This window comes from Myxine glutinosa, chromosome 2 (assembly GCF_964187855.1).
Source record: "Myxine glutinosa chromosome 2, kmMyxGlut1.1, whole genome shotgun sequence".
Taxonomy (NCBI): Eukaryota; Metazoa; Chordata; class Myxini; order Myxiniformes; family Myxinidae; genus Myxine; species Myxine glutinosa.
In genome coordinates this window covers 101,207,360-101,235,050 of record NC_136262.1, presented here as the reverse complement: position 1 = coordinate 101,235,050, position 27,691 = coordinate 101,207,360, and the positions used below count along the sequence as shown (strand labels likewise).

The following is a 27,691-nucleotide window of genomic DNA, read 5'->3' as shown; positions in this document are numbered from 1 at the left end:
AAAAATCTGAAATTGCATGCGCATGATCTATGACCCATTTGTATTGAAATATAAAACTTATGACATCAGAGGTCACATGGTTTGGCAGCCATGTTGGATTTAACCTGAAACCTTAAAAAAACATCTTCTCCCAAACCACCAAATTGATTGACTCGAAACTTTATGTGTGTCATTGACTAGGCACGGCGATTAAAAGACGATCACAAAAACATCATTGGTCACATGGTGTGGCAGCCATATTGGCTTGAAGGAAAATATTAAATAATTATATCTCCGAAACCGCTTAACCTTTGAATGCGAAATTTTACAAATATCATATAACACCACTGTTGCATATATTTTGAAAATGATGATGTCATAGGTCACGTGGTTTGGCAGCCATCTTGGATAGAAAAACTAACCTTATCCGATCAGCACGAAATTTCACAAACGTGATCCCCTACCCATACATATGCAGAGTGTACATTTTAAAGGTCATGTCATGTGGTATGGCAGCCATATTAGCTTGAAAGCCGATATTTAAAAAAATCCCTTCTCTGAAACCGCTTCACCAATCGATGTGAAACCTGTCATGGCTAGTGAAAATGTGATACTTTAAAACAGCTGAAGTGATTTAAATCAAACTTGTTTATTTTTAGCTCATTAAATGATGGCATCTACCCGTTGTGGGACTATGCAGAGGCATATTGGCGACACATTGGCATTGCTCTCGTTTTTTTAGCGTTGGCTTTCTTTTTATTCTATCTTTATTATTTCTTCTGCCAGGCTCTTTTGTCGTCAGCTTGTTTTCCGGTATTATTTTGACATTCACTAAAGTCAACATAGAAATCGAAGTTTTCATCCAAGTGTTAGACGGATAATCGAGTGTGTTGTTTTTGATAAGTCAATGTCATCAAACTGTCAATGTATTAATGATGTAAATTTACCTTTTATTCAAGAGCTTTTTAAAACATTTGATTTTCTATTCAGCCAGTAACATGATCTTTACAAGTCACATAATTTGGATGGTTTGATAAATTAGAGCAGTGGTTCCCAACCTTTTTATGCTGTGACCATAAATTGACCACCAACAGGATCTCCCAACCTTCAGGTTTATGACAAAATTTAAATACGTATATACTATATAAGCACACAGTGTCCTCCATTATTTTTGCAACAGTGAGGTCAAATTTGTTATTACTGCTATATACTCAAGATCCCGGTGTGTACCCCGGTTTAGAATAGGTTCACCGTATCCCTGCGCATCATAAGAGGCGACTAAGGGTTGGCGCCAGGAAGGGCATCCGGCCATAAAAACATTGCCTCAAACAGGGAACCATGATTGTCATGGGGCCCACAAGGCTAACCCCTGCTCTAGCGGGGAAAATGGCCTTAAAACGATCATTCATTCATATTGCTATATACTCAAGAAATCTGGATTTGTGATTAAAAGATTAATATGAGGCAAGGGTACAGAAGGTCAGATTTTATTTATTGGTATGTACAGTATATACAACAACAACAACAACATGCATTTTAAAGGCCATTTTCCCTGCTAGAGCGGGGGTTAGCCTTGCGGTCCCCATGACAATCTTCTCCATTTTGCCCTATTTTCTGCATCTCTCCTTGTTAACCCCCTTGCCCGCATTTCTGCTTCCACCATCTTTGGCCAAGTCTTTCTCGGTCTTCCCCGTCCTCTACTTCCTTCTACATTCATTTCCATCACTCTTCTCAACCAGTCACTTTCATCCTTCCTCAACACATGACCAAACCATCTCAACCTGTTCCTCTTCACAGCATCAATCACAGGCTCTATTCCCATCATCTTTCGCAATTCATCATTTGTCTTCCTCTCTCTCAACAATACTCCGCACATCCACCGAACCATTCGCATTTCCACCCTTTCCAACCTTCGTTGCTGCTCTACGTTCATTACCCATGTCTCGCTCCCATAAATCATAACACTTCTCAAACATGCAGCATACACCTTTCCCTTCAGCTTCAACGACACTCCGTATATGTATATATTATGTATATAACAGTAACACTATATATTATGTATATATTTTATTTATTGGTATGTATGTATATGTATATATTTCACCCTGATTGTGTGTGTGTGTGTGTGTGTGTGTGTGTGTGTGTGTGTGTGTGTGTGTGTGTGTGTGTGTGTGTGTGTGTGTGTGTGTGTGTGTGTGTGTGTGTGTGTGTGTGTGTAAAACAATAGCACTTTTTATGTTCATTCCCCTCATTTGAGGCAAGCATAAATATTGCAAATACTTTGTGTTTGCGGAAATACTTGGTTATCTAATTCGGAAGAAGAGCTTCTTAAATAGTTTCATTCGAAGTAAAATCGTTCTTACGTGCCCAATTATTTTGTGGCCATGGGTTCAAACTGATGGTGTGGCTATGGGTTCAAACTGATGGTGTGGCCATGGGTTCTCAATTAGGTCCATTGCTTGCGAATATCTTTGTCGGCTATTACGAAATGCAGAAACTTACTGGTCAGCAAGGTGTGGATGTTCCCATCATATACTATTGGAATGTTGATGATATTTTTGATTTGTTAGAGTCTCAGATGGCATGTGATGCATTCTTGAGGCAGCTCAACACTCTCCATCCAGTGCTGAAGTTCACCAGAGAGCTGGAATATTCAAACACTTTACCATTCTTGGACGTGTTGGTCGAAAGATCCGCACGTGCTTTCACTACATCCATCTACCAGAAGCCTACCTTCACTGGGAAGTATACTCACTGGGATTCCTACCGCTCCATGAGATACTAAATTGCCTTGATCAACATCCTTGTGAACAGAGCTCAGAGGATTTTCCCACCTTGTAATCTTCCTGCTGAAATGGACAAAATCATGAATATACTCGGTGACAATGGTTATCCGGAGTATATAATCAAGAGATATGTTCCCAAGATTCTCAACACAACAAAGGAACACAAGATCGGTCCTGACAACTGTCCGGTATATATCAGGATGCCATGGAAAGGACAATTATCATGAAGGTTTAAAGAACAAATCAAACATACGGTATCAAACACGTACCTGACTGTGCAACCTCGAGTAATCTTCACCTTTCACCGTTTGCTCACATCATTCAACAAGGATGTGCTGCCCACCTCACAAATTATCAAAGTTATCTATGAGTTATAAGTGCCGATGTGAAGCTCGGTATGTGGGCCATACAACCCAAAGGTTGGCTGATCGTATCAAACAGCATGTCCACCTGGTGAATCTATTAAAGAACTTGGGAGTGAGGACTCAACCGGTACGAGCATGAAAGATTGGTTAAGGACCGTCGGCCATTTCTTGTTTTTCTGCCATTGTACGGCACCTGGTTACCAACCCCGGTTGTGCAGACCAGTACAATGCAGAAACGTTCAAGATATTGAGCCGAGGTCTGAGTACGTTCCATCTATGTACCTTCATCCATTCCACGGACCCCATATTGTGCTGTCAAAAGTCATTTGTACATTCTCTCATTCTCTTTCAACATGGAAAGATTAAAGGTGTTGCCCTGACCGCTGTCCATGGTTTGTCCACTAATGGTGAGTCCCTGGCTTTGGGGGAACCCCACCCCTCCAAGGAATTGATGCTGGTGAGTCATTGCTATCAACTCCGCTCCAGCTAAACAGAGCCAGGGATTGTGGTGACTGAGTCAACCAATGGGTGTTCAGAGTATCAATTAGGTCATGACTGATGAACCAATCAGTGTCGCTCTTACATAGACATGCTTAAAAATGCACGATCTCTCACCTTTTCTGGTCTTTTTCTATGAATTACCTTGAGGAGAACGGCACGAAAAGCTTCGGTTATTGTTATTGTCGTGTTTGTTTTCTTGTGTTTTAAAGTTCTGTAGTACCAAACATCTGTGTATATATGCATATATACATATATACATGTATATATATATATTAATATATATAAAAATAAATCACTTTTCATCGCAATAAGTACATTTTAAACGCATAAGGGGATTTCTTTTTATTGTGTAATTTTGTTTTTGATTATTTGTAAATGTGTTTGATTGATTTTTTCCATTTTGTGTAATTCCTCAGGAAGGAACAATAAAAATCAATAATCTCACCACACCAGAACTCGTTGGGATTATTGACAATTGTTTTTGCTGCTTGGTAAGTTTATTACATGAACTTGGGTATTACTTGGTTCTCGTGTTGAAAAAAAAATCTTGGGTGTCAATTTGTGAACAAGTTGAAATTTTTTGTGTAATGATTGCTTTGTATGTTTGAAATATTGGGTGTTGATTAGATGCCATCATAAAATCTCGGGTATTGATTGGTTAACAAGTTCAAAATCTTGGATATCAATTGGTAATGGTAGGTATTATTAATAGTATTTGTGACTACAGTCGGTAATGATTGTGATCAAAATGTTTTTGGGTATTGCAGTTTGTATCGGCCATGGTTGCATTGGTCGTGATGGTAGTCATCATAATTGTAGTGGGTAGTTGTGGCCTATCCATCAGGATGAAGTGACGTGTGCCTGCGGCCTGTACCTCATTGCTTGTGAGGGGAGTCCGCATTGTTGTAGTTAAGAGTGATCATCACAACATTGTTATGATAGTAGTATACAGTCACGTGAAAAAGTAAGTACACCCCATGCAAAGTTTTGACTCTTTCAACATATTTCAACATACAGCTATTTGATCTTCATTTCAACAATATTGATAGATAAAGGTGATGTAATATAACAAATATCATGAAGCATTTACATTTTGTAGTCCATTGTATAATTTAAATAAACATAAATGCAAATTTCGCATGTGGAAAAAGTAAGTACACCCCTACATTTATCACTACTTCAAATACCTAAAATTCGAATCAGCTGCACCAGCTCAGGTGCAAATGATTAGAACATCGTTAGAGAGGATCTTGGAGGAACCTGTCTTATTTAAACCTCAGACATTTAGTTTGATTTGCTCTTTGTTGTTGAAGTGTGCGGCGTCACCATGCCTCGATCAAAAGAGCTCTCTGAGGCCTTCCGAAAGAAGGTTATAGATGCCTACAAGTCTGGGAAGGGATTTAAAAAGATCTCCAAACAATTTGAAATCAATCATTCGACTGTCCAGAAGATCATCTACAAGTGGAGAAGATTCCAAACAACTGCCAACTTGTTCAGGCCAGGCCGCCCCAGCAAGGTCAGCCCGAGAGCAGACCGCAAGATGCTGAAAGACGTCTGTAAGAACCCCAGAATGTCATCACGGGACCTACCGGTAGCTCTTGCCACTGTTGATGTCAAAGTGCACGAGTCTACCACTAGAAAGAGGCTGCACAAATTTGATCTACATGGGAGGTGTGCCATTAGGGAACCTTTGCTGTCCAGAAAGAACATCAGGGCAAGACTAAAGTTTGCCAATGAACACCTAGGCAAAGACCAGCACTTCTGGAACAATGTGCTCTAGACAGATGAGTCAAAGGTAGAGATATTTGGCCACAGTACCAGAAGACATGTTTGGCGAAAACCGGAACACCTAACTCACTGGCCTGCTCAACGCAAACTAACACAGGAAAGGAGACTACGATTACATACAGGGGAAAAATGGCCTCTAAAGGTGGTTCAACCTGATACCAACTGTAAAGCATGGTGGTGGAAATATTATGATTTGGGGCAGCTTTGCTGCATCAAGGCCTGGGCAGCTCACCGTCATAGAATCCACTATGAATTCTTCATTGTACCAGAGGGTGCTTGAGGATAATGTGAGGCCATCTGCCGGAAAGTTGAAGCTCATCCGAAGGTGGACCTTGCAACATGACAATGACCCTAAACATACCAGTAAATCCACCAAGGAATGGCTGAAAAGAAAGAAATGGAGGGTTCTGGAATGGCCAAGTCAAAGCCCGGATCTAAATCCCATCGAGATGTTGTGGGGGGATTTGAAACGAGCTGTGCATGCCAGAAACCCCTCGAACATCGCACAGCTGAAAGAATTCTGCATGGAGGAGTGGGCAAAAATTTCTCCCAGTGGATGTCAGAGACTGGTAGACAGTTATAAGAAACGCCTACTTGAGGTTGTTTCTGCCAAAGGGGGCAATACCACCTATGAGAGCCAAGGGTGTACTTACTTTTTCCACATGCGAAATTTGCATTTATGTTTATTTAAATTATACAATGGACTACAAAATGTAAATGTTTCATGATATTTGTTATATTATATCACCTTTATCTATCAATATTGTTGAAATGAAGATCAAATAGCTGTATGTTGAAATATATTGAAAAAGTCAAAACTTTACATGGGGTGTACTTACTTTTTCACGTGACTGTATGTGGCTGTGGTGATTGTAGTAGGTTGTTTAGGTGTGCTCAGCAGGATGAAGTGACCTGTGCATAATTCCTGTACCATTTGACTGACAGGTAACATGGTTGGAAGGTCATTCTTTAGCACAGACGGTGTTTACATGCCTATATATGCACAATGCGGATCTCATCGAGGATGCCACAATGAAAGCCTTCACTCTGGGAATCATCAAGATATGTGACATTGTTCGTGACAAGGTGAACAAAGCTTCTGTATTTGAAGAGGTAAAAAAAATGCCGGTGTGCACACCTTTTGTACCCTATGCTGTTGGAGGTTGCAGTATATCCTGAGTACTTGAGGCGACATTGGTTGTAGAATTGTGTATCGCATGTATTACAGCATTCCGTGTGTGCAATAGGATGGACAAGATTTCCATGCTAGCATCAGGACTGCTGTTAATGTGAACTTTTGAAAATACACTTGACCATTGCACAGTTTCCCTTTTGGGTTTCAGTCCATGGCCCCATCCCTTGGAGATGACTGTTCCATAGTTGGAGCTTACCTGAGCAGCTTGTTCATTTGAATGTGTGTTCTGTGACTGAGAACATTACCAGTAGTTCCCTTAATTTGGCTTCTGTGAAGATTTTGTCACTCACTAAATGGCAAGCAAACCAAACAATGGTCTTATCAAGACATTACAAGACTTGCTTGGGTTCAATTATATTCTATATCGTGGATGTGTTCTCCTCTTCAGCTCGTTTTACACCACATCTTCGAGGCCAATGACCCGCCCATGACTGATTGGATTGGTTATGGACACAACTTGACGCAGCCCTGCCCTGTACCAAATTACCTCGAAGACATTGGGTAAAACGAGTCTGTTGAGGTCATTAATGGGTGAGGTTGAGCTAGGTGTCATTAGACGATGCTCTTTATGACATATAGCATGCACAGTGAAAGTTACTGTTATCAAGAGGTGCTGAAAAAGACCAACAAGACTCTGGTCGATTCTACAGTCGGTTATGAGGTAGTTAAATGTACAACTCTTCCATGATGTATGACAGCTCTCTCTTTCCAACACCCTTTCATTAAGGGAGCTTTATTGTCATTTTTAATGTCTTGATTTTCAAGTGATCTGGATAAAAGCAGGTAGTTAGGCCATTATTTTAATTGATTGAATAAATAGTTTGTTGTTTTTAATTGTTTGCAATCTCATCGGCATTGGCTCATGCATTTTATGCTCTGTTTGTACCACAGGAGGATTTTCATTCCATGACGTACGGGTTTAAAATGGCCAATAATGTGACGGATTTGAGGGTCACAGGTGAGCTTTAAAGCTGTTATTACGTTCATGGGGTACAGAGCAGTTAATGAAGTGGAAGACCTCAGCATGGACTGAGTGCTTGTGTAGATTACTTCATTTTTCCCTGTATTAAGAATTTCATGTTTAGGTTAAGTTGGTTCTGTTTTTTTATGCTGGAAGGAGGCAGTGTTGTGGGCTGTAGAAGGTTAGCTAGGGTAAGGTGTCATGTGATCTGTCCTCCCCGTCTGAACCAGCAAGGGTCAGGCAAGGAAAGGTAGGGATCTCCGAGAGGACATTTTTAATCAGGCTGAGTGTGGCAACCTGGCAGTCTTTCCCTTTTCTGCCCACTCCTTCAACGTCGGCATGATTCCAGGACACAATTACGGGGATGCCGTCAGCTGGGGCTGGTCCCACAGGAAGGCCATCCCATTGCTGCAGGAACACGGCACCCCTCTGCCTTTTATCTCCTCCTCCGCCGTTAATGCTCTCTTGGCTCTTTTACCTCGAATCTCTACTGCCATCCTATTCTCCTTCTTTGTGGAAAGGGTATTCACTGGGCAGCGATCTCAGCGCTGCTCTGCTTTGCCTTGAACCATCCCTCGTGGACACAAGCATTTTTAATCCTTGTCTGGTTCCTGTGCGCGTGCATGTGAGCCCAATAAGAGGGGTAGTTCTTTTTTATCGTTTGTGGAAAATATTTGTCATTCATGGTCGGTCTTTGTGCACTAGATCCGTCCGTTTTCGTATCTCGTACCTGTGTACTTTTATTGTATAATTTAATTATATTATAAGCTGCGTGTGCCTTCTCTACACCATAAAACCGCATCCCTTATTTTGGCGTTATGGAAAAATCCTGATGGGTACAAATTGGAATAAAAATATTGATAACCGGCGTAGGATTAGCTCATGCACTGAATAGGACTGCACGCCGAGCAATCATCTCCCGATCGGATTCAAGCTGGCCATCCTCAAAACACATTGATTTGCCGTGGATGCGTTGAATTAGCGAGCACTCTGTCAACGTGACACAATTTTTGCCTCACTTTTAATCTTTGTCTTTAAACTTGTGTTGAATAAAACAGCTTGCTTTGTAAGAACTTTGTTTAAAACTACCTGGAGTCTAAGACATCTATATATTACATTTGTAAAAATCACATAATTTTTGAACCCTTCTTTCTTATGTCCCATGGCCAAAGGCCCTTTCCTCTCCTATCCTTTGAAAGTTTTTTTCCCTTCTCTTTCCCTTCCTTTTCACAATATTTTGTTAATTTTCAACCTTCCCTTTCAAATCCAATCCCTCTACATTTTTGTTGAATTTATGTGGAGATGGTTAACATTTATTGAGGTTTTTTCTTGTTTTTCATTCAGGAATGTTAAAAGATGTTGAAGAGGATTTTCAGAGGAGAGTAAAAGTAAGTGCTTTAATTGTTTTGCACCACTGATGCACAACTGGATACTGGTGGATATCGATCTGATATGAAGCTTTTACTTCACTCAAAATGCTGCAAAAGAGACCTTTGTACTATTTTTCGGGCCTTTCGGAGTAAGCCTTTACATTTTATTGTTCTGTTTGAAACAAAGCTTTTCACATCATGGCTTGTCTGACAGAGCACCAGAAACAGACAAGGAGAGGACAGAGGACCAATTATAGAATTTGAGGTGGGTCCATGAAACATGCATGATTCTGGACCCGTCTCCCCTCCATTTTCACCTATCCTATCGCCCATTAGTTTTGTCTTTATGTTTGTGCGCTCATGCGATTGTGTTGGAAATGAACCCCTGAGTGGACCAGACTTCTTATGTAATATCAAAAGCAGGAAATAATAAACCAGAGACATTTTGTGTGTATTTTCAGCATCAACTTTGTGTGGCTGTTTTCAGTCGAATTCGATTTACCCGGCTTTTGCTGACAGCTTTGATCACTTTTACTCGGAAGGAGGTGAGAGATCTGGCTGCCGTTGTTAGCTTTATTGTGTGCCCTTTGTTTTGTTGTAATTTGTTTAACAAGTGTCTATTAATTACATGCGATTCAGATGAATGCTACAGCTGAAGTTCAGAAATTGATGGTGCAAGCAATGGATTTATTGCCAAGTATTGAAGGATCCATGGAGTTCGGAATTCAGACACAGACAGACTCTACAAAGGGAGGTGCGTGAGGTTTGCCTCCTGCATTTTAAACCAATATGGGACCGTCTACATATTGTGTACACAAAATTTGATTCTTCCTTCCCCCGCACCCATATATATATACACACACACACACACACACACACACACACACACACACACACACACACACACACACACACACACACACTAGCAGAAGTACCCGGCATTGCCGGGCGGGGGAAGGGAGGGGAGGGGGAAGGGGAGGGGAGGGGAGGGGAACCGGGGGGGAGAGGAGGAGAGGGTGGGGAGGGGAGAAGAGGGGGGGAGGGGGGAGGGGGAGAGGGGAGAAGAGGGGGGGAGTGGAGGGGGATGGGAGAGGGGGGGAGGGGGGAGGGGAGGGGAAGGGAACGGGGGGGAGGGGAGAAGAGGGGGGGAGGGGAGAAGAGGGGGGGAGGAGAGAAGGGGAGGGGGTAGGGCGGAAGGGGGAGGGGAGAGGGAGGGGAGAAGGAGAGGTGGGAGGGGAGGGGGAGGGGGGAGTCAAGTCGGAAGTCATTGTCGTCAATTGAATGTCGCATTTATTTTTTATTCCCTGTCAAATGGCATTGGTCCCGCATTCCGAACCCGGAAGTCGGAAGTCATTGTCGTCAAAGTTGAAAAATTAACGTTACGAAATACGCTGATGACGTCATCATTTTAAAACCCGAAGGTTTTTTAAACATTTAAGGTGTGCTGTAGTTTCTCTGGGACGTACTGATTCCGAATATGAAGTTGAAAAATTAACGTTCCGAAATACGCTGATGACGTCATAATTTTAAAACGCGAAGTTTTTAAAATGTTAAGGTGTGCTGTAGTTGCTCTGAGACGTACTGATTCCGAATATGCCTTTGGTTTTGCTCTGTGATGAGTAGTTCTCGAGTTATAAGAGGACAAACAAACAAACAAACATACTTTACTGCTTTATATATATAGAAGATATATATATATATATATATATATATATATATATATATATATATATATATATATACACACACACACACACACACACACACACACACACACACACACACACACACACAGTCGGAGCCCGCTATTCATGGGGGATATGTTCCTGGAAAATCTGCAAATAGCGAAACCCGCGAATAGCGGGGCATTGTTTCAGTGGAAAAGTGGGGGATAGGTTCCCGAGTCGCGAAAATCTACGAATAGCGAGGAACAAACCAACGAATAGCGAGGAAAAATCCACTAATGGCGAAGCAAAATCCCCAAATGGTGAGGCAAATCCCGAGAATGTCGACGATAATCTGCGAAGGTTGATGAAAGTCCCGGAAATGGTAAGACAATACCCACGAATGTCGATGAAAATCCGCGAATGGATGCGGTGCCATTGTTTCAATGGGGGAAAAGGGAGACAGCTAATTGCACTAATATATACTGTTGAGTGTTTTCATTCTGTACAGTAACTCGCAGGGATGACGTGTTATGAAGCTGGTGGAATATCCCGCAAAGCAATGTTTTCCGTCTGTTGGGATATCCGCGAAACATTGTTTACCTGTGAACAGCGGCAGGATATCACTTGAAGCTGTTCACAGTGTTAATGATTGGATGTTCCGCAAAATATTGTTTATGTGTGAATGGTGGAATATCACGTGAAGCTATTCACAGTGTTAATGACGGGATATCACGTGAAGCTGTTCACAGTGTGAATGACGGGATATCCCGCAAAATCCATGAAAACGTGAAACACACGGCAGCAAACACAGGAGTCAGGTCATGACAGGTCATGCTCGCGGCTTGTAGAAGAAGTTTTTTTGCGTACGTCCAGCTGCTTTATCCATGGCTGGTGAAGGATGGGTTTTATAAATGTGTCAAGCTAGTGGCTCGTGAATTTTTTTTTTTGTGCCCCTGAAAAACCGGAAATTCGTGGAACATGGCCGCGAATGGAGGAACAAAAACCGAGATTTGGCGGAACACAGCCGCGAAAAGAAAAAAAACCGCCAATTAACGGGACATTTTTCCACGAATAGAGAAACAGGTCGCATTTTATCAACCGTGAATACACGGATTCCGTGAATAGCAGAACCGCGAATAGCTGGGTCCGACTGCATATATATTTTGTATAAAAAGACAAAGCTCATGGAAGAGCTAAAATATAGAACTGATCAGGATGCAAGAACAAACGGAAGTAGGAAGAGACTACAACAGTAGGAAGAGAGGGTGGTGGGGGACACACAAACTGCAGGGATGAGGAACAAAATAGATGGAGAGTTGTAGAAAGAATGGGTGTGGGAAAATTGAGGATAAGGGGAGGACTCATGGGGTGGACAAGATGGATACAGAAGCAAGCTCTCAAGAAGGAAAAACTCCAAACTTGGAAAGAGATGGGCTTCACGGGTGGGAGGAGGGGGATGGTTAACAGGGGCAGTATAGATAATAATGAGGCCCAAAGTTTTGAAAGACTGAACTTCTTCAAGAGGATTTTTGGGAAAGTAGATGGGCAGGGTTTTCCATATGGTCCTACTATCAGGAGACAGAGTGAGAGTGTGTGATTTGTCAGGAATGAAACATATATTTGAAGTGTTTGATCAGCTTGTGATTATATCAAGGTCTGCAGTGAAGGAAGAGGGTGCTGCCTGCCTATCTTACCTACCAATTGCATATATGTCTCTCCATTTCCAACTTCTCTTCTCTTTACCCTTCATTTTCCCTAATTCCCTCATCCTTCAATCCTTACTTCTCACTTTGTATGTAATATGAAGTCCCTTATGCATTATTTACCTAAGACCTATCGGCTTTAATGCACCCAATACCATTGCATCTCTGCAGGTAAGCAGTCAAATCTGGTCAGTGCTTGAATGGGAGACTTCGTGGAAGGATAGTTGCTGTAGGATGAGGAGTGGAAAGATAGCTCAATTAGTTTCGAGCTCACCTCTGAGCATAAAGCAGGCTGTCCTATCTGCAATTACTTTGTATACTTTAGAGATCCCATGGTATGTCTCAAAATATAACTTATTGTGTCCTACCCTGGCTTAACGCCCTGCCTAGATATTAGATGGGACTTGCAAGTGAATTTATATTTGCAAAAAACAATTGCAAAATATTTAGAGTTGTTAAATTGCATTACTATAATGGTAACAATAGGGTTGGTACATATGGTAAATTTACACATATAAATTGATGGTTTTAGTAAATGGGGTCTGGATATAACATACATAGTCATGGTGGTCCAAATGGCCTTCTATGTCTGAGTTTTCCATTATTGTATATCTTTGTAATTCCAGAGGAAAAGAATCCCATTCAACTCAACCTTTGAGGACATACTTTCAGACTTTTTTTGTTGTAAAACTCTGTAATCTGTTCAGAACTGTTCATCTCTTATTCAAACAGGCTAGTCACCTTCCGTCACCGAAGGTGGACGAAGGTTATGTTTTTACCTGACTGTCTGTTTTTCTGTGAGCACTTGAGCAGGATATCTCAAAAAGTTGTGGATGGATTCAGACAAAATTTGGTGGACAGGTTTGGTGTGTGACAAGGACAAATTGATTCAATTTGGGCGAAGATCCGCATCCGAATCCGGTTGGGTGTGAGATAAGGACAAATTGTTGGATTTGGGTGAAGATCTGAATCTGGATACTGGGAATTTTCAAGTGATTCTTCACAATATTAAAAGATAGGGCCAAAAACGATATATAGCAGTGGTTTTTAACCTCTTTCTCACCACAGACTGTCAAAGGTCACTATAAATGACCCTAATTGGGAAGCACTTAATGAATGGTCTTTACTGTTGTCGTGGAGGTGTGGTAGGGACTCAAGACGCCAATAGTCGGAAACAGGTTTTACAAAAGGTCATGACTTTATTAACTGGTTGTTCACTTTCATTCCAATACCAAATAACTACCGTTTAACTCAATGGACCAGGTCACTCTATCCGCATGGTCCTTCTTGTTCGGCCGATGTTCCTCCGCCATTCCCGTCCTTCCTCCCGTCGGGCAGAGGTTCTGATGACAAGTCTCTTGACTCATAGTTTGCTCTGGTTTATATGGGCCTTGTCGCGCTAATCCCTTCTCCGCAAATGCCCCGAGGTCATGCATGCTCGCCCCCCTGCTGGGGAGTTCCTTCACCCTCTTTGCATACACAACAGGACTCCCAGCTTCGACAGGGCGAGATGCATTCCTGACATTCTTACGACCACCTGCTCGTACCTTGGTTCGTTACCAGTTCCAACCAATGAGTTACACTGAGTTACACTTCCACAATTCCCTCATCTTTTTGTTTTTGTTTATATTAACCATTAATCTAAACATCAATATAAGTAAACAATCAATCACTACAAGTAAACATCAATACAAGTACTCAATCAATCACTACAAGTAAACATCAATACTAGTACTCAATCAATCACTACAAGTAAACATCAATACTAGTACTCAATCAATCACTACAAGTAAACATCAATACAATTTCCTTAGGCATACACCGTCATCCTGCAAGAATCTGATCACAAAACATTTCGTTGGTCATTGACTCCTTCCATATTGTTAATTCAATCTATTTCATTTGCATCACAAATATCTTTGCAAAACAACACTTCACCATCACCAAGATACAACAATTTTGCTTCACCATTTTCAAGTTTTTAAAGCATCTGCAACATCTGGCAAAAACGTTTCCCTCCAAACAAATGTTGATTCTTTGTTTGAAAGGAAGGGCTGATCACTTGTGTTTGAATTCAGGTATGAAACATTTTCTTCTGTCTTTATAAACACCTGCACTACTTCGTGTAGGATTTCGCTGTTGTGGTAACGGTGCGGAGTCATAGACTGACCCTGCTCTCCATGTAGCATTCTTGCCACTCTTGCTGTGAACCATAATGATTCCTTCAACAAGGCCTTCGCCCAGTTGTAGTCGACTTGCCTCCTCCCTCATTATGAGTGGGCAGCAAGTGTTGGTGTAATGTTGATTGGCCAGCAAGATGTGGAACAGGGATGCCGGATGCATCCACAATGATGTTGGGACCATGGTGTTCAGGTCATTCATGGTCCATACCAGGAGCAACCAGCAGAATCGTGCACAGCTGTTGTGACAAGGGCACAGCCGTTTTTTGCAGCTACATGCTGGTTCCCCGGACGTTGGTGAAGTAATAACATATGTCCCCGCATTTCACAGAGGTTGCAGGTAAAATGTCGTTGTCCTGCAACTTCTGATGTGATGAATGTTCGAAGCCTTCGAACAAGAGTAAGTGATCGCCTTTCTTTCATATGTTGCAGTGTGATCCAGGCAAATGGTCACATAAATTTCCTTGGTGAAGGTAAGCATCCATCTCCAAGTTACACGGGAGAATGTCTTCATCATTCTTTGAGAGAGAGGGTGTATGCCACGATTAACTTCATTTTTTAGCCACAAATTTTCTTTCTCGAACTTCTTCCCAATTCCGTTAGCACCCCCTTCAAATGTGATCTCGTCTTATCCTTATGCTCAGTCACATCTGAATCTGCTTTCCACACACACTGAATCAGATAGGGTACATCTTACCATGAAATCAGCATAATTATGTATATCTTCCGACAGTTTCACATTCAACAATTTGTTGTTTTCCCTTACAACATTCAAAAAGTTATATTCATTTATATGCATCACACAAGTAATATTCAATCAGGTATGTATTTTGCTACTAAACTAAGAATAGCATCCACAATTGCTTTCAGGTTAATATAGTTGAAAATTAACTCGTGCAGGTATTTTAGCACTACTCTAAGAAAATAAATTGTATATGATTACAATCACAAACAGGAATATCTAATTCCCACCAAAAATTTTCCCAAACCAACAAATTAAGCATAATGTATTATTACCATAATTCCTCCCCACTTTTCCTTTTCCCTTTTTTTTTTTTTTTTTTTTTTTTTTTTACAGTGTGTCACTCGTGGTGATATGAGTTCACTGATCTTGTAATTGACACAACTCATAACATTGTCGTTATGCCATTATCTTAATTCTACTGTATTCATTTGCAACATCACTTGATTTAATCTTTTAATCTCAGTATTTATGTCGCCATAAAAGTCTTCCTCTTGTGGTTCCACATTTCTTTCCTCATTTGTCACTTCATGCGTTATCATCGTGTTGTTGGTTACCTTATTCAAACACACCGTCACTAAGGCTTTCAAGCAAGCCACCACAAAAACAATTGCCAATATAACTACTAAACCAACAAACAAGTCTGCTACTCCTTGTATATATTCATACCTATGACATAATTATATGTCGATGACATTCAACATTATATACCAAACTAACAAGCTTCCTAAAAGGTAAATAAAGAAAATCCCGTAATATGTAACATAAATCAGATTATTTGTCTTACCCTGATCCCCCTATCTCCCGGGGTTGAACTCAATCCCCTGATCATGAGTGTAGTTGTGATACATTTTTTCACTCATGTTGTATTAATATCAGCAGGTAATTGTATGTCATGTAGGCAAATAAATGTCACTATCCCAAGTAGGAATATCACATGTTGAAAATGTAATGTTTATCAATGCAAGGGGTGTTAAAATGTAATTCAAATGACTGTAAATCACGACTATCATTTATCTGCCACTGAATGTTCTGCTGGGCTGCTAGGTGCAGCCTCATTTTCTGTGGGATCGTCCACCTTAGCCCCATGTGCTTGCTTGCAATGAGAGGCATGAATCCAACTTTCTATTTTGGGTCCATATTTTTTTTCTATTCTTATCAATCTCCTATGGTTTATCATTTCGTTCCAAGATACCGCAACCAAAGGTTTTAACCAAAGCTCTACCAAACTATTTCCAATGTGAACAAAAAATGCCAGTGAAACAATGATTCGAAGAATTAACTTCAAGGGGTCAATAAATTTATTCTATAACCAGATCTAATTTTCCCATCCAATAGTTTGCCTTGCCACATGTCATATTATAACACTTTAATAAACCTTCGAAAAATGTTTCCCATCTCAACAAATTTCCTTTTTACAAATAGCCATGTGTAACTTACGTATTTAACTACAATTTCCTCTCAATTTGTTTGGCCTAACTGGCCGCAAAAGTGGCTGCCAGCATGCAGTACCGTTTTTTATCTACCAAGGAAGTGCTCGTCCACACAAGACCTCTACCAAAATGTTGTTTGTAAAAACAAATCTGGGATTTCCGATTACATGGATGCACTCTCAGGACATTTTCAGGCTGCTGTTAACAATCCACTATGATAAATTAATTCCTTTACCCACAATCAAATAATTAGTACCAATTGAGGATATTATCCCTCTGACATTCATTTATAGATTCATTATGTTGGATCTAATATATATATATTTTTTTTTCCCAATAAGTTCGCACTGCTGTAAGGAAGAACAATAGCTCTCATAAGTCTTAGTAATATCGTACTTAATTTACCCAGCATCGAAGAATTTATTTACTATCCATTCTCATCTGTTAACCAGTGACTTTGTTTGAACTCCAGAACTCAAAACTCACAATAGTTCAAACCAGCAAAATTTCCTTTACTATTTTCCCATATCATCTATGCCTTATACACATCCATACATACAGCCCAATTTATATTCTGATAAAATTCAAGTTTATATATATATAAAATCCGTGAGCAGAGTACTCTGGGAAGTCAGTGTAAGACCTCTCCAAAATTTGGCTAATTTTGTACTCCCACATTTTTTTTATGAAGCTCATATCCATAAATAGCTTTGATTCTCATATAAATTCTATCACAATGGAATCCCAAGATTACTTCCAATTTTTACTATTAATGAATAGCTGCTCATAACTCAGCAAATCAAATCTTTATTCTCCATCTCCCTTGACAAAAGTGATAATTTTCATAATCAAATTATATTTCTATTTTTATTTTACGAATTCTCTCGATATGCGATCCCATCCCTATGGAACTATCTATTTTCAGACAAGGCACACTGTCGGTGTCAACAATCTTGTAAGATTGATACACAAAAACAAAAACACTGACACACAAAATACCCACACACACATGCATTATGCGTATTTGTTTGCGTTGGAACCCTTATTTACAGATCCGGATGGGTGTCAACTTTATTTCAATTTCTCAAAATTTGTCCTTCAATTTTATAAGCGCTAATACACAAATGGACCAAAAAGTTTATTCTTAGAAAATCCCTATGACGTCACATTGACATTACCCTTTCAGTTCCCACAATAATTTATCCAAATTTGACTACACACTCATTTGCATGTCAGTCGACCACTGACCTATCAATCATGCGGAACACTAGTCCGAAATTCCCACCTGATCATCATGTGACTCTTGTCACTTGGTTTCAAAAATTTGCAAAGCAATTGTTCCAACTTTGTAAATTTAAAATTTTGTGCCCAACATAAAAGATCCAATTTCGGCATTTGATCAATTAATTACTAATTTGCTTACAAGCAAAAGAAAAAATGAATAATTCTTGCTCCGAAAACCTTTTCAGACACAAGAATCATCGACAGTTATTCATGTTTGTCCAGTAATCTAATCTGTTGAGGCCAATCGTCATTTGGGATTTGCCGCAATGAAGGCCTAATCGTTCTCTGAGGTACCAGTAAGCAGTGGTACCCTTGATCTTGGTTTACCCTATGAGCTTGTCTTCCTGTTGGTATACGGACATCTTCTTTTCCAATGTCCCATCTGTCCACACTTGAAACACCGGTTTCTGTCGTTGCCTGGTCTGTGCACCTGTGCACTTGTATTGCTGGGTTGCATCTCTACATCCCTGAGTTGCCACTGCAATCTCTCGTTATCTCCTGAAACACGAAAAAAATTCTCTGTACCGTCCTTTTTGGGGAGACAACTGGAAATCAGATGGGACAACTGTCACTTTTATTCCTAATTTCGAGGGCAGTTGTGCATTTGTCTCCTCCACTGTATCCTGTATCCTTTTTATTTTAAGTTCTTGATCCGTTATCCGTTCTTGCTGTTCCCGTTGTCTAGATTCACCATCCCAAAGATGGAATGCAAGCCAGTCTACCGTTAGATTCTGTCTCTTCCTGGCTTTCAATCTTTGTCCCAATCTTTTCAATCGACTTCGCTCAAATGTACCATCTCTTGGAAACTCCTCAGCATGTCCTTTGTCCACAAATACCAATTCTCGACCTGCCTTATAGCTTCGGCACCATAACGGTCATACATATGATGTGTACAAGTATCTTTTTGTGGAATCTCTGGTTGTCCTTGTGTATTCTTGCAGGCTCCATTTCCCATTCTGCCTTTTATCAAAGTAGCGTTGGATGTGTTGTAGCTTGTTCCTCTAAAGCTTCACTCGTACCTCTAGGAAGGATCTCTCCACCTGTTCAAATGGTGATTTCCAGAGAATTTCTCTCACCTGTGGCTTTTGCACAATCCAATCTCACAGATCAGTATTTGCAGATGAGCCAAAGGGTCAGTATGAAATGGGTGAATTCTCAGGTGTCCGCTCTGTTGAAGGGGAAATCACACAATGGTAACCGCACATATATATCTATATATAAACTCACCACCTTGCTCAATTTTCCAAGGTTGTCTTCACATTGATAATATCTCACAAAGATATCAAAGCTTCTTTCTTGAGACCGCATTTTCATCAATCAAACGATCAATATATTCAATTCAATTTATTCAATTCAATTTATCCAGTTAAATTTATTCAATTAAATTCAATCAATTAGATTCAATCAATCAACAATTCAATCAATTATTCAATTTCAATTAATTCATCAATATTCATCAATAAATCAAATTAATCATTTTGGATGACTCCTTGCATAAGCCCTTTCCCCAATGATGTCAGGACAGGTCCATCCATTGACTGAGATCGAAGCTCATCAGTCGTCACCTCTGGTTCATACCTCATGTCAATTGATGAATCACCGTTCTGTCCTAGGGTCATATCTGACATATTTCCCCATTTTGCCTGGTCTCCACAAATTTTCTTTGCAACCACTAAAGGCAACTCATCCTTCATTCGTGAGACAGCCAAAATGGATGGCAGATATTAAAGTTCATTGGGAAAAATATCTCATCATTTTTCTTTTAATAGTACCCAAAATCTCTTGGCAATATAAATTTCGTAAAACTCCTGAAATAAGACTGTAAAATTCCTTCAATCATGCTAAATTTTGAAACTCCATCGCTTGTAATACCCAATTTATCCCATAGGGCTTGAAAGTTCTTTTCCAAGTTCGTGCAATCATTCTGCATTTGAACCCTATGATATCATTCATAATAATCATCATGATTTTATAGTCATGGTCCTATCATAATCATCTATTTAAAAACGAACATTTCCTTTATCACCACAGCTATGTGGTATAATCAACAATAGAATAAAACTGTACATAGCAACAGGCTACCTCCTGGCCACTTAGTATACCTATTGACAATAAGTCATAACAATATCGAATAATCATTGAACAATTAAAAAATCGCTTCTACTGCTCCAGCCGCAGCATTCGTCATTTTGTCTGCTCATCCGCGTGACCAAAACGAAATAAAGGGAGCTCAACCATTACACAGCGCTTTTAATGGCGCATGCCATAGGAACTCAACGCAATTTCGACTCGGCCAGAAAAACGAGCAAATTTTGCAGGATGTTAACTGGAATTAGCCGTGAAAATATATACAAAATACACAAAAATACACACCCACAAGAATAAACAACAAAACCCAAACAAAACCAAGGTCGACCATATTACACAATTAAATTACACATTAAATTACTCATTAAATTACTCATTAAATTACTCATTAAATTACTCATTAAATTACTCATTAAATTACTCATTAAATTACACCATTTCAGCATCGTATTGATTGCTGAACTGTTCATGGGTTTATACACACCTTAAAAGAGGTATGCTTTGTGGTGTTGCCCACCTACCACGTTTAATTAAATTAATTGATTGCTGAAATGTTCATGGGTTTATACACACCTTAAAAGAGGTATGCTTTGTGGTGTTGCCCACCTACCACGTTTAATTAAATTACACCATTTCAGCATCGTATTGATTGCTGAAATGTTCATGGGTTTATACACACCTTAAAAGAGGTATGCTTTGTGGTGTTGCCCACCTACCACGTTGAATTAAATTACATAATTTCAATTAAAAAAAAGAAACATCGCTTCTACTGCTCCAGCCGCAGCATTCGTCACTTTGTCTGCTCATCCGCATGACCAAAACGAAATAAAGGGAGCTCAACCATTACACAGCGCTTTTAATGGCGCATGCCATAGAAACTCAACGCAATTTAGACTCGGCCAGAAAACGAGCAAATTTTGCAGGATGTTAACTGGAATTAGTCGTGAAAATATATCCAAAATACACAAAAATACACACCCACACAAATAAACAACATTTATTCCGTTCAACAGAACAAACATTTCCTATATCATGACATGCATGTCTTCAAAATTATATGACCAAGAGAAAAAGTAAAACTAATTAAAACTGCGGGCAGTGATGATCCGGGGACCATACCGCTCCATCCTGATTGGACGGGTGCGTGCTAGAGTCGTTAACAACGACAGTCCAGATGCGATTGTTCAAAATTTCAACTCAATCGATCGAAAAATGAATGCAGGGATGCATTTTAAAGGTGCAGTGGCACTAACTGAGTTGCCACAAACTCCAATATGGCCATCACAAAATATTTTCCTTAATCAATTGGCTCATAGCATAACCAATCTGCAAGTATTTCATCCGAAGATGTATCTCTGAGGAATTTTAATTAAATAAGTCATTTATAAATCAACGAGTTAATTTATTAAATGATTAATCAATAAATCAAAATTATCCTTGATAGCCACATCACTTGGTCAGTGTCATGTCCAAATATCAGCTTCCTTACTCAAAAGGTGCCTGAGTTAATGTAATGTAATTACTGTCATGTAATAACAAATGTAATTAATTAAATAAGTACTTCATTAATCGCTAATAATTAAATAACTCTTGAATTCTTATCCGATTTACTTAACATTTGAGTGTTCCCAAAACGTTGGAGCAAAACGTTGCAACAACGAAAGTGAAACGTTGTAGCGACGTTGTGGAAACGTCAGCAAAACCCAACATTTGAATGTTCCCAAAACGTTGGAGCAAAATGTTGCAACAACGATATTGAAACGTTGTAGCGACGTTGTGGAAACGTCAGCAAAACCCAACATTTGAATGTTCCCAAAACGTTGGAGCAAAATGTTGCAACAACGAAAGTGAAACGTTGTGGCGACGTTGTGGAAACGTCAGTAAAACCCAACATTTGAATGTTTCCAAAACGTTTATTCTTTGTCTGTCTCTCTCTATGTCTCTCTCTCTCTCTGTCTGTCTGAATATCATCTTTATCTCTGTCTGTCTCTCTCTATGTCTTTCTCTCTCTTTCTTTCTGTCTCTCTCTATGTCTCTCTCTCTCTGTCTATCTGTCTGTCTGTCTCTCTCTATCTGTCTGAATAATCATCTTTATCTCTGTTTGTGTCTCTCTATGTCTCTCTCTCTCTTTCTTTCTGTCTCTCTCTCTCTGTCTGTCTCTCTCTATGTCTCTCTCTCTGTCTATCTCTCTCTCTGTCTGTCTGACTCTCTGTCTGTCTCTCTCTGTCTGTCTGAATATCATCTTTATCTCTGTCTGTCTCTATGTCTCTCTCTCTCTTTCTTTCTGTCTCTCTTTCTGTCTCTCTGTCTGTTTGTCTCTCTCTGTCTATCTGTCTGTCTGTCTCTCTGTTTATCTCTCTCTCTGTCTGTCTCTCTCTATGTCTCTCTCTCTCTGTCTGTCTGAATATCATCTTTATCTCTGTCTGTCTCTCTCTATGTCTTTCTCTCTCTGTCTGTCTGAATATCATCTTTATCTCTGTCTGTCTCTATGTCTCTCTCTCTCTTTCTTTCTGTCTCTCTCTCTCTGTCTGTCTCTCTCTATGTCTCTCTCTCTCTGTCTATCTGTCTGTCTGTCTCTCTCTATCTGTCTGAATATCATCTTTATCTCTGTCTGTCTCTCTCTATGTCTTTCTCTCTCTGTCTGTCTGAATATCATCTTTATCTCTGTCTGTCTCTCTCTATGTCTTTCTCTCTCTGTCTGCCTGAATATCATCTTTATCTCTGTCTGTCTCTCTCTATGTCTTTCTCTCTCTGTCTGTCTGAATATCATCTTTATCTCTGTCTGTCTCTATGTCTCTCTCTCTCTTTCTTTCTGTCTCTCTTTCTGTCTCTCTGTCTGTTTGTCTCTCTCTGTCTATCTGTCTGTCTGTCTCTCTGTTTATCTCTCTCTCTGTCTGTCTCTCTCTATGTCTCTCTCTCTCTGTCTGTCTGAATATCATCTTTATCTCTGTCTGTCTCTCTCTATGTCTTTCTCTCTCTTTCTTTCTGTCTCTCTCTCTCTGTCTGTCTCTCTCTATGTCTCTCTCTCTGTCTATCTGTCTGTCTGTCTCTCTCTATCTGTCTGAATATCATCTTTATCTCTGTCTGTCTCTATGTCTCTCTCTCTCTTTCTTTCTGTCTCTCTCTCTGTCTGTCTCTCTCTATGTCTCTCTCTCTCTGTCTATCTGTCTGTCTGTCTCTCTCTATCTGTCTGAATATCATCTTTATCTCTGTCTGTCTCTATGTCTCTCTCTCTCTTTCTTTCTGACTCTCTCTCTCTGTCTGTCTCTCTCTATGTCTCTCTCTCTCTGTCTATCTGTCTGTCTGTCTCTCTCTATCTGTCTGAATATCATCTTTATCTCTGTCTGTCTCTCTCTATGTCACTCTCTCTCTTTCTTTCTGTCTCTCTCTCTCTGTCTGTCTCTCTCTATGTCTCTCTCTCTCTGTCTATCTGTCTGTCTGTCTCTCTCTATCTGTCTGAATATCATCTTTATCTCTGTCTGTCTCTCTCTATGTCTTTCTCTCTCTGTCTGTCTGAATATCATCTTTATCTCTGTCTGTCTTTCTCTATGTCTCTCTCTCTCTTTCTTTCTGTCTCTCTCTCTCTGTCTGTCTCTCTCTATGTCTCTCTCTCTGTCTATCTCTCTCTCTGTCTGTCTCTCTCTATGTCTCTCTCTCTCTGTCTGTCTGAGTATCATCTTTATCTCTGTCTGTCTCTCTCTATGTCTTTCTCTCTCTTTCTTTCTGTCTCTCTCTCTCTGTCTGTCTCTCTCTATGTCTCTCTCTCTCCCTGTCTATCTCTTTCTCTCTGTATTAATTTGTTCAACACTGCAAGTTACATGCATTCTCAAATCCATGATCGTGCTGAAAATATCGTGTACGACATTGGGTGGTTTGCCATTGCCTTCCCCAAAGCGCTTAATTATTGTCTTTCATTTAACCGTGAAGCATGTCTGAAAAGCTTATTCATTTTTATTTTATTTAAATCCCCCTAGCCGTTCCAAAATATAAGCACATTGCAATGGGGGAAAATATAAAAGTGCATTTTTTCCATCCAATTTGACTGAGAAAAAATATCTGTATATACTAATTTCTTTGTCCGCCGCCTTAATCGCACACCTTGAGCGGGCAGCTCAGAGGTACATCTTCAAGTGCTAAACACATGTACCAGCCTTGTACATTCCACGAATCCTGCACCAAATTTTCTCATACTCACTCAAATTAGATCCATTGCACATATCTGTTCATGAAATTTCACAAATGATCACATATAATTAATATTGCAATGACCTCTAAACATTCCTAAATCATTCCACTTGTTCAAAGAACGTTCATTTCGCAAGAAAGAGCGGGGGCAAGAGACAGGTAGCCGAAATGGAAATGAGGGACAATGAGGGACAGTGAGGGAGTGTCGGTATGCAATTTTCATCCAATCGCCATCTTTCACAATAATTCTGGACCGGCATGAGATGGTGTTGTCTGTCATTAATTTATATGTTAATCAAACGAGTTTTAGAAATGGCGGGAAAACTGAAAAAAAAAAAAAAAAAATTATTTATTTAAAATGGGTGTACACGATTGTACACGTGTACGGACCTTACCGAACCTTACCGAACCGGCAAACAAATCGCCTCATGGTGCACTTCATGAGCCGATTTGCCTGCAGACCAGAGTAAGGCTCTTAACACCCAGCGTATAACGTACACATCCTCGCAAACACACGAATAATAGAATCATTTAAAACGTTCCATCCGTGACTTTTACCTTGGACGGTCGTGACAAAAATACGTTTACACTCCTTGGATTGTCGTTATGTTACCTATAGCGCGGTATTGGTGCGTAGAGAAACCCACCACCACCTCCTCCACCATGTCTGTACACAAACTAAACACAGGTTCGTATATCATAATGGACAAAAAAACAAGACACACTTACCTTTTAAAGATCTTGTATGTGTCCAATTGATTCCAGCGGTGCCTCCATATTGTCGTGGAGGTGTGTAGGGACTCAAGACGCCAATGGTCGGAAACAGGTTTTACAAAAGGTCATGACTTTATTAACTGGTTGTTCACTTTCATTCCAATACCAAATAACTACCGTTTAACTCAATGGACCAGGTCACTCTATCCGCATGGTCCTTCTTGTTCGGCCGATGTTCCTCTGCCATTCCCGTCCTCCTTCCTCCCGTCGGGCAGAGGTTCTGATGACAAGTCTCTTGACTCATAGTTTGCTCTGGTTTATATGGGCCTTGTCGCGCTAATCCCTTCTCCGCAAATGCCCCGAGGTCATGCATGCTCGCCCCCCTGCTGGGGAGTTCCTTAACCCTCTTTGCATACACAACAGGACTCCCAGCTTCGACAGGGCGAGATGCATTCCTGACATTCTTACGACCACCTTGCTCGTACCTTGGTTCGTTACCAGTTCCAACCAATGAGTTACACTGAGTTACACTTCCACACTGTCTATACTTCAGCAGGCCATATAATTCTAATAACTTTTTACAGTAATATGTTAGTTCGTTATAAGTTCTGAATGTATCATGAACACAAGTCAAGGAGTATATTCTAACTACAGTAGTTGAGCCCACGAAACGTCTGCGCAACACACGGGGAGGATTTGAGGTGGGGGAGCACTTTGGCGAGAGAATACACAGCTCAGTGGGATAAATATAATCGTACCTTAGGTTAAGGTGTGTGTGAACTGTGAATCCCCCTGTTATGACAATAAGATGTGCAGATAAATGCTGTTTGTTTTGAAGTAAACATTGCCTTGGAAAAAGAAGCATTACCTCAACATTACCTTCACAACAACAACACGATTGCTGTGTGTAACACGATTGCTGTGTGTGTGTGTGTGTGTGTGTGTGTGTGTGTGTGTGTGTGTGTGTGTGTGTGTGTGTGTGTGTATGTGTGTGTGTGTCATCTTATTTATTTCTTATTGCTTAAAAAAGGCAATCAAAGCGGAAATATTGTTTCTGGACGATTATCAATTTGTAGTTTAAGCCTTCCCCCAACCCCCACCTGTCATTTCATTTTATTGAGGCACTGAAATGAAACTCAATTATTCTCACAGACGAACTCAGCTTGACACTTCTGACTTAGTCACCTTCGTTTGTCACTTTTGTCAGTTTTCCCTATTTTGTCAGTCACCTTCGTATCTCTCTTACAAGGCTCCGAAGGTAAACAAGCAAAAGAGGAAAACAAATGTGAATCAATATGTCAAAGGAAACCGATAAAGTAAAGCGCTTATCACACTCTCAGCTATGCCTGTACCTCTCGTGTTCAAGCGAGGGGAGGGTATTCCAACATGGCGGCTGCTTTCCCCACAAGCGCGTGCTGCAGGTGAGCTCCAGGTATAGATACAGCTCAGTGGGTACAGGCTAATTAGTGGAAGGAAGGCCTTTACACTGTTGGTTGAAATTGCCTAGTGTAGGTGCCTCTTAAATCACCCACCTTCAAGTACACATGAAGTGCCTTATGAAATGAATTGAAATGTCGTCGGTGCATTCTGTTGCCGATAAAAACAAAAATATCCTGCTCGTTGTACTGCCACGCAATGCACCGTCATGGCACCTAAGAACAGATCAAACCTTAGGTTTGGTTGGAAGCTCGGAGTGGGTTCTTTGCTTAGTGTGTGAAAAATATATACATGGAAATTGTAACTAGAACCGCTCTCGGTATATTCCCGAACATACACAGTATGAAGGGGGATTGCTTCCGATTGTTACATACAGTCATGGCCAAAAATATTGGCACCCTTGCACTTTTTTCAAAAAACTCACAATTTTCTCGAAAAATAAGTTGAAATTGACAAAAGTATTTGGTCTCCACAATTCTTTATTTCACTGTTAATATCACAAAACCTTTTGTAGTGAAATTATACCAAAGTTGAACCCAGGAGACATTCTCGCTTCAGCCACTGAAGGGCGTCTATAAAACCTGGGACGTCCGTGACGCTGGCCACTCCTGTGACATTTACTTTACATGTAGTCTTGAATGGTACGTATATGCTAGACTCGCACATATATGCTAGACTCGCTTGCTTTGACTATTATATCGGTCCTCTCTGTATGATACCAAGATCCTGATATCTATTGCATGACTGTATTCTTACAGGATGATGCCAGAGATCTAATTGAGATTAAACCTACCTATGGGACAAAGTTGTGGACCTGATTGATTTTTCACAACATTTAATCTCAATTAAGATCTACGGAAATGGCGGGACACAAGATGATCAATGTACCGATACTCGGCTCCGACCCACAAGCTGAGGAATCGGGCTCGGTGTTCGCTCACTGGCTCAAAACGCTGGAGAACCAGTTCGGGGCCCAGGATGCCGTACCCACCGCTGAAACGAAGCTGTCTGTGCTACAGACCAAAGTCGACCACCAACTTTACAGGAGCATCGCTTGATGTACGACGTACGATGCCGCCGTGGAAGAGCTAAAGCGACTCTACATTAAGAAACGGAGCGTGGTGTACAACAGGCATCTGCTCGCCACGCGACGTCAACAGCCAACCGAGTCGATCGACCGCTTCGCTCAGGAGCTGCGGCACCTCCTCGCGGACAGCACTCAAGAGGTACGGACACACGAGCAAGTCCAGGACGATCTTGTCCGAGACGCTTTCGTCTCTGGAATCAGCCCTACCGATCTGAGACTCAGGCTC

General features: G+C 40.5%; 1 protein-coding gene across 6 annotated transcripts in view; it reads left to right on the top strand.

Moving 5' to 3' along the window:
- Positions 1-27,691, top strand: part of NAA35 (N-alpha-acetyltransferase 35, NatC auxiliary subunit) — a 161,087-nt gene that overhangs the window by 50,888 nt on the left and 82,508 nt on the right. For 4 of the 6 annotated variants that reach the window (XM_068107647.2, XM_068107645.2, XM_068107646.2 and 1 more), the window contains 7 exons: positions 4,048-4,122; positions 6,365-6,532; positions 7,506-7,572; positions 8,920-8,963; positions 9,160-9,210; positions 9,407-9,490; positions 9,585-9,699. In XM_068107647.2, coding sequence (XP_067963748.1) covers positions 4,048-4,122; positions 6,365-6,532; positions 7,506-7,572; positions 8,920-8,963; positions 9,160-9,210; positions 9,407-9,490; positions 9,585-9,699 — 604 coding nt within the window. The remainder of the gene's footprint in view (positions 1-4,047; positions 4,123-6,364; positions 6,533-7,505; positions 7,573-8,919; positions 8,964-9,159; positions 9,211-9,406; positions 9,491-9,584; positions 9,700-27,691) is intronic. The other 2 variants (XM_068107648.2, XM_078771364.1) reach the window with 1 other exon arrangement.